The sequence below is a fragment of the Rhinolophus sinicus genome, linkage group LG02, assembly GCF_036562045.2.
Source record: "Rhinolophus sinicus isolate RSC01 linkage group LG02, ASM3656204v1, whole genome shotgun sequence".
Lineage (NCBI taxonomy): Eukaryota > Metazoa > Chordata > Mammalia > Chiroptera > Rhinolophidae > Rhinolophus > Rhinolophus sinicus.
Window position 1 is genome coordinate 145377684 of NC_133752.1, and position 7552 is coordinate 145385235.

The 7552-nt window shown below is 47.9% G+C and overlaps 1 protein-coding gene across 2 annotated transcripts; it reads right to left on the bottom strand.

Annotated features, from left to right (window-relative positions):
- Positions 1 to 307: 307 nt before the first annotated feature.
- COQ10A (coenzyme Q10A) lies at positions 308 to 3685 on the bottom strand. Of its 2 annotated transcripts, XM_019742474.2 has the most exons (5): positions 3302 to 3685; positions 2649 to 2795; positions 1693 to 1885; positions 1355 to 1456; positions 308 to 1072 (listed from the first exon to the last, which is right to left on the bottom strand). In XM_019742474.2, exons 1-5 carry the CDS (start codon positions 3433 to 3435, stop codon positions 905 to 907), a joined length of 744 nt encoding a protein of 247 aa, XP_019598033.1. In that variant the 5' UTR covers positions 3436 to 3685; the 3' UTR covers positions 308 to 904. The 2 variants fall into 2 exon arrangements, with proteins under 2 accessions (XP_019598033.1, XP_019598034.1); XM_019742475.2 differs by lacking the exon at positions 2649 to 2795 and having other exon boundaries at positions 3302 to 3612.
- Positions 3686 to 7552: the final 3867 nt, after the last annotated feature.

Genomic DNA, 7552 nt, shown 5'->3' on the forward strand with positions numbered 1-7552 from the left:
CCTATTCTTCCTTTAAGGAGGCCCCTAAAATAAGAGGTGGTCCTGAGGGCATCGGTTATATGGGAGGTTGGAGACCAGTTATTCTGTCCTGACACTCCTGCTGCAACTGACCTTCTGAAAAAGTCTATTAATAGGCAAGGGAGAGGGTACTAGGTCCTGGCTTGTAGAATGTACTACTATAGTTAGCAGGGACACTATGTCCAAGAGGCTTCCTTGTACCTTCACTCCCCTAGGAAGGAAGCCATGACTTTCTTCTACTCTGCTATATCTATATTATTCCCCCAAGAAATAATATAAAAAAGCGAAATTCACACTGTCAAAATTTATTGAAATTTTATAAAAACTCAAGCCAAGTGGAAGAATAAGGTACAACCCAAGAGTACAACTCTGTTCAGTGCTTTTTTTCTCCTCACCCCAAGCTCCACTAGCATGGAAATACTAAGTCATGGTCATGGGTTTCAAACTATGGCCAGATCTCCGACATCTCCGGCATTTCAGGCAAGCAAAAGTTACCATCAATACCTCTATCAGAGGAAAAAGCTCAATTTATTCATTCCTTGAGAAAAGTTGTCATCTTCCCCTGGTCAGACACTAAGGCACCTTGACAGGGCTCAGATAACCACACAGTTTCATTATAATTCAGTGTGAGAGGCTGTAGGCATCAGGCATATGGGGCTCTCAAGATGAGCCTGCCCATTTCCTAAGCATGTTTCCTTTCCATACCCCCCTGCCTTTACTTCCCCCCAGCATTTCCAGCCAGCTTAGAGCCTAATTTCTGGAGAATTGAGAGGGAGAAAATATTATGAACACAGACTCTTCTCTCAGATTGGAGCAGGAGCCAAATAAATAAGAGAATTAGGTGGGGAGGGAGAGTAGAGGAGAAGCTAAGGCACAATCCTTTGCCTCAAGTCTGGTGCACCTCATGGAACATCAGTTCACGGGGGATGACTGTTTCTGGACCAAACTTGGTGGCTGCCCGACGTTCAAAGGCAGCAACATTCTGTTTAACAACCTCATCAAAAAACATGGTGGCCAGCTTGGAGTGCAGCAGAGAACGAAATTCAAAGGAAATCTGGGAATGGGTAAGAGACAGTCAGAAACTCTTCGAGACCATGTTGGATAGTCCCTGGCCAAATGCAGGGATACTATTCAGTGTCTTCTTCCCCTGCCCCTCCAATTCCTTAGATCTCAAAAGCCCAGTACCAAGTTTGATTTTAAAAAAAGTCAGACCTGGGATTGTCACTGACTTGGGAAATGCTAAGTGCTAGCTATACATACAGAATTACTGTCAACAGTACTTCAGCTCTGGCCTCACACCCAGTTGTAGCCCTGTGCCACACAGCCTCCAACTCACCGAAAAGTCCACAGTGCAAGTTCGGGGATAGGCAGGAATACCAGGGCTGAATCGCCAAATGGTCTCTAAGTGATTGAAGAGCTTGCCATCAGTGCAAACAGCCTAGAATAGGACAGTCAGGTATTTAAACATCACACAATGGAACGAAATAGATAGAGAAGGCTACTATACATAGGAGGCTACAGGAAGGAATTGAAAGCCATTTTCCTTGTAATATTAGGGAAGTATTTAACATGTGGAGATAAAATCATTACAAGGAAAGCCAAAATAGCCCTTAAATGTAAAAATGAGGGAACACAGAAAAAAGTTCCTGATCATCCCCTCCAGACAGGCCTCACCTTGACCATGTGAGGTTTGACCATGGAAACAGCAGAGGTATAGCGTTCCATTACAGGTGGAAAGCCAACCTCCAACTGGGCCTTCAGGTGACCTTTGCGGCTGGATACCACCAAAGACTTCTTACACCAGGGCACAAACTCGCGGTACTCCTGGACATTAGACACCACCTCGAACATCTCCTGCATTGAATACCTGGGGGGAAGAATCAGAGAAGCCAAAGAACTGCCCCATGGTTCAGGCTCCTTGCCCTGGGTGCCCTCCCCCTAGTACTTTCGCCCACTAACCATGCACCTTCAGAAACTAGCTATCACAAGCTAGACTGAATGACTTCCAAAAAACAAATGTGCACATTTTCATGATGTTAATATTACCTTATGTTTTGCAGTTTACAGAACGCTTTTGAATTTACTATCTATTTTGATCTCAAGAGGGATTATCTAGGAAGAACAGAGGTTGTCAATCATACAAGGACTCATATCCCAGCTCTACAACTTTCTAACAGTGTAGTCCTAGGTACATTACCTGTGTCTCCATTTTCTCACCTGCAAATCGGAGGTAATACTAGTACTTGATTCATAGGTTTGTTGAGAGGATCAAATAAGGAAATCTATGTAAAACACTTAAGTAGCCTAACTGCTAGCAGCAGCAAGTGCTCAATAAGTGTTAGCTATTTTATATTGTACTCAAAATACATAACAAAGTCAGGTCAGCAGAGAAATAATAACCCTGTTGTCTTATGGTACTATACTGTCCAACTCTAGGCAAGTTTCACTTTGCACATGCATGCAACCAAGAAGAGGGAATTTAAGGTTGGAAGACTGGCAGGGCAGTATAAAGGATCAGTAATATAGCCGGGAGAGGGATGAATCTTGCCCACTATTGCTACCCTTACATTCTAACCAGGACATGAGGGGAAGGGAATGTGGAGGGATGCTGGCCAGGAGAGGATGCTCACCCCATGATCCTACGCTCAGAGTAAGCCTTTCTCTTGTTGGTGAAGGGGGCAGCAAAGCCCATGAAGGAACGGCTAGGAGGTAAGCCAGCCTCAGCCGACAAGACTTGGGCAGCCCGGGGCAAGAGGAGGCTGCAGGAAATCAGAAATCTAAGGCCAAAAGGAAAGGAGAGACAACGTCACAATTCTTTGTGTTCAACTATTCCCAGGTGAAGGGGAACTCGGGCTCATCCCAGAGGAAGGTCGTCCAGGCAAGCTTTTCCCCTACCACCTGCTGCAGCCCGCTAGGCTCCCTGGCCAGGCAGTCACGAGTGCGAAAGGTCGAGGGCAGCCGAGGACAGTGCCGGGGGAGGAAACGGGAGAAAGCGGGGTGCATGCGAACCGCCAGTTGTCTTTGAGTGGGGGCTATGCTACTGCTGAAAGCTAGGAAGCATCACCGTCCCCGGGGCCTGGCCAAGCCCGTTGCTGCCAGGACGTCCGCGAAGGGCAAGAAGTGGTTGGCCACCCACCCCGGGGACTTCCCCTCGCGAACAACTTAAAAGTGTGTTTTCCAAAGCTCTACATTAGACCCCGGGGTTGCAACCCTCTACCGCAGAATTTTAGGGTCCTGAGCGACCCCCTTTCCTCCCGCGCGGCCTCCCGCACCTCCCTCTCACCTCATTGGTCGCGTCGGTCGCGAAGGGCCCAGGGGCGGGGCCGGGCGCACGCCCCGGTGGAACCGGAGGCCGCAGCAGCGCTGGGCCGCTGCGCGGGTCCCGGCCGGGAGCCGCCGCGCGCCCGCCGAGGCCATGCGCGTGACCCTCCCAGGCCCTCACGGCTCTGCCACCCGCTGCGCCCTCCTCACTCTAGAGGAAGGGTGGCAGGAAGCGACCGACAGGCCGGTTCAGAGCCCCGGAGCGCAGGGGTGGCGAGGAGCTACGGCTCCTCTTGCCCTGCTCCCTACCGGGCGGCGGGGTGAGCTAGCACTGAAGCTGCGACCGCTGCTCCGGCAGCTCCCAGTATCCCCACGTCACGCCGTTGCCATGGCTCGGGACTGGGAGAGGGAGGAAGCAAGGGGACAACGTGGCCTGTCGGGAGATGTAGTTTCACACCTCTGGCGAGAAAGGGCATGGAGTGTGTGTTTGAGATGTAGACGTGGCCCGGTGACGCGAGGTCACCAGGCGTTAAACTGTTTGGCTACTCCGGGATCACTGACTGGATACAGAAACACGAAGGCGACTTTGTGGGCGTGTCAAAAGTAGATATCTGTTCATCTTCTGAACTCTCTTAGAGCCTTTATCATATTCTGCCTTGTTTATATAATTAGTTCTATAAGTTCTGTTCATCGTTGTAGACTCCGTAGTGCCTAGTGCTATGCTTTACATCTTTGAGAAAAGGAATGAACGTTCCAAGCTCTGGGCTAAGACTTTACATAGTTTTCTCCTTTAACATTTATACAAAAAAGTTGGGGAAAAACCAGACTTACTTTAACCGGAAACATCATTGTCTGGAAAAGTGTACGCTTGATGAAGGTTGCGACCCCATGGCCAGGAACCCACTGCTTTTCATCATAATGGGGCGGGGGAGGGCAGGGAATGCTCTTGATAAAAGTGGGGACAAAAAAAGAAAAGAAAAGAAAAAATGGAGAGAGGAGAGAGAAATCAGCAATTAGAGCTGGATCTAGGTGGGTACAAGAGCCATTAAAATTCTCCCACGTTGTAGTAGAGGAAGGACATTTTAAGAATGCTGGTGCCTGCTGTTACATTTAAAGATGTTTATGCTATTACAGTGCAAGCCCCTCCTCTGCTTTCCTTCTAAATCGTCAGTCAAGCTTTCCACATTCAGGGAAGCCTTGTCTGAGTAGTGTTGGGGGGAGGAGGGGGGGAGGGATAAAATAAAGACAGTGTTGCCTTTTGGGTCTAATTGGTGTGGAAGAGAGACATCTTGCCCAAAACAGGGGCCTGGAAACAGATATAAATCCTCCAAATCCCCCCACTACTTGAGATTGGCATTAATTTGGGGCCTTCCACTGGATATAGATTGATTTAAAGTTTGAGCTCATTTTATCTGAATTTCAAGGAGCAGGAGCCCTCCCTTGAACTCGGGCTTACATTTAACATTTTGTAAGGAAGGTGTTTTAATCCTTATATATACAGGAGTATAAAGCCCCAAACTGGTGGAATGATCTAATTTCTTTTTCTCTCCTAACATTTCTTCTTTTTCCCTCAGCACCCCCACCCCAACCATCCAAGATACACTACCTCCTTCCAGTTCAAAGATGATAAAATGGAGCCTCTCTTGGATGGGCATATGACCTTGGGGAACAGATTTATTCTTTCCAACCTCACTCTCTTGTCTGGCTCCACTCTCTCTGACCAAGGGCTTACACATGTGAGACAGCTGCTTAGAGTGAGGAGGAAGGATCTGGCCAGATAAAAGACAGAAATTAACTGGGATACATGACTGAACTGTGACCTCATTAACACTCTGCCTTAACCGAGTTAACTGCTGCAGAATCCCCAAGGTACAATAGGCCTGCCAAGCCAATTTGCTTGTTGTCCCCCTACTAATTAGATTAACTAATTACTGCCGTTTAAATTTTTCCTAGTTAATTCCCTGTACTTGAAACAACCAATTGCATGCCATTTTCCCATCATTGTACATCAATAACTTCCTTCAAGTACTAACTTAAAATACATCTCCTCCAGGAAGACCCTCTTGACTAAACCCATTCCTTAACATTAATGCCATGTAAAGTAGCATATATCCCATATTCTCTAGTTGTTTCATGTGTACGTGTGTGTTCTACTAAGTTATAAGCTCCACGAAAATAGACACCATTTACCTCCAAACCAATTAGTATAAGGCTGTACACAACGGTGAGTTTTTAATCAACATTTGTTAGAAGAATGAAAATTGAGTCTTAAGGACAAGTAGGCATCTGCCCAGATTTATCCAAATATGAATTCAGTAGCTGAATCCAGAAGGACTGCCTGCATAAGAGGGCTTTGCCACCACCTCTGGCCTCCTTCGCCTCCACCCTGTGCGTCTCCCTGAGCCCTGAAAGTATCTGTGTTACCTACATCATATCCCTTTTTTCCCTACTGGGAAATCCTCTTTCTGTGCTCTGAATAATATTAAAAATAACTCTTCTAGCCCTTCCTCCTCCTTCCAGCTGCCCAAAGAACCCAGCTGGCAACCTTCCTTGTTCACCTCCACACCCACGCCAGAACCAGGCACGTGACTCCAGCTTAACTCCTGACTCCCAATTCCTCAGGTTACCAAGAGCTATTTCAGGCAATGGAGGCCACATAGTCCCCTCCTCCCCATCCTCTAGGCCATATCCTAGCTTAGCCCTTCCTGGACGGTCTATCATACCCAATAGCCAAGTCAGCATGTCTCAACACCCATATCCATCTAATCCCCAACTACCTTTGGGTTCTACTTCTTCAGCTTCTCCTTCTCTTTCTTCTTCTTCATCATCAACTGTTAAGTGCCTCTTCCCATGTAGTGCTCTGCTAGAGCTACAAAAATAATTGCATGTATACCCTGGCTTTCAGAGTTCAAAATCCTTTTTAAATAGAAAAACAAACAATGTGCAGTCTTGTGTTGAAAGAAAGACAAGGAATTTAAAATCCATTCTGAACTACTGGGTACTTGTACATATGTCAAAGATATAAGGTGAAATGAACAAAAGGGTGCGATTTAAACGTGATTGTGACAGTGTAAACTAAGTATGTCAAGGAGACCTAACAAAAGGGAAAGAACCTGTTAACCAGGGAAGACTTCCTGGAAGAGGTAATATTTTCAGTAATATCGCAAATTTTATTTTCAATACGGTAAAAAATCAAAACATTATTAAAGGTATATAGCGATAGGTAAATTTCCCTCTCATACCTCATTCCCTGTTTCCCAGTTTCTCTCTCCAGGAAATAGCCCTGGTACCAATGTCTTGCGTGTTTTTCCAGAGGGAATCAAGATATTGAAAGCAACGAGGAGGCATAGATTGTTGGAGAGCAAGGGAGGGCTTTTATAGCTATGCCTTGACAGGGGGCCAACGTGCTACATACACTTCTTCCTAATACACTTATTGAGTTGCTGAGCTCTGAACAGGACTCTGAATCACCTTTTATAAATGGTACCAATTTTTCAATATCCACTTTTCTTCCCTCTTTTTCCCTTTCTGGGCTGGGACGCCCTCCATCCAGATCTTCCCTGATTGGCTGCTCTTAATAGAGGAAGGGGAAGCATCCCCACCCTTTTCTGGGGAGAAACCGTTGAGCCTTTTAAAAGGTAGCCGCCACCCTACCACCTTAACCTGGCAGTAGAGTAATTAGGGAGTCGAAAAGTGCCCCTTCTGTTGGCCGTGGAGGTCTTCAGCTGCCAGTTGTCTTAGACTGTTTGTGGGGATTTTTCTGCAGCAGTCAAGTCCTTGGGTTTTTCTCTATGAAGTCTGAGCACTGTTTGCTATTTCCTTCCTACCCAACTCATGTCACCGCCAGTGGAGATAGGCGCCTTCCCTCTAAGGCTATTGCCATATATAATCCCCAGATCTCCACGCGCGTTTCCCCAAGTCTGAGGGGATTTGGGGGTGTATAACAGCTGACCCGAGGAGTTAGCTCCTGCGGAGGCATTGTGGGCTGGGTGAGATCGGGACAGCCATTTGGTGCCATTTGGTTGGAAGGCACGGCAGGGCCAAAGCCCGAGTTGCCGCTAGAGACTTGTGGGGAGATCCCGGGGCCGTCAGACAGGAGCGAAGAGCACAACGCGGCAGGCCTGGGAAGCCGGGAAACCAGCGCGCGAGGTGCGGGAGCCGGGGCCGCTACGGCCGCCAGAGCAGGGCGGAGGGCGCCGCGGCCCGGGGCGGCGCCAAGGACCCTGCGGCCGGGCCCAGGACGGCCGCCAGGGAGCGCTGCGGGCTCCCGCTC

Excerpts from the sequence above, each read along its gene's own strand:
- COQ10A (XM_019742474.2), bottom strand. The coding sequence starts at position 3,435 with ATGGCCTCGGCGGGCGCGCGGCGGCTCCCGGCCGGGACCCGCGCAGCG. Across the intron at positions 1,886-2,648 it reads TCTGAGCGTAGGATCATGGG|GTATTCAATGCAGGAGATGT; the intron begins GTGAGCATCCTC and ends TCTTCCCCCCAG. Across the intron at positions 1,457-1,692 it reads TCAAACCTCACATGGTCAAG|GCTGTTTGCACTGATGGCAA; the intron begins GTGAGGCCTGTC and ends GTCCTATTCTAG.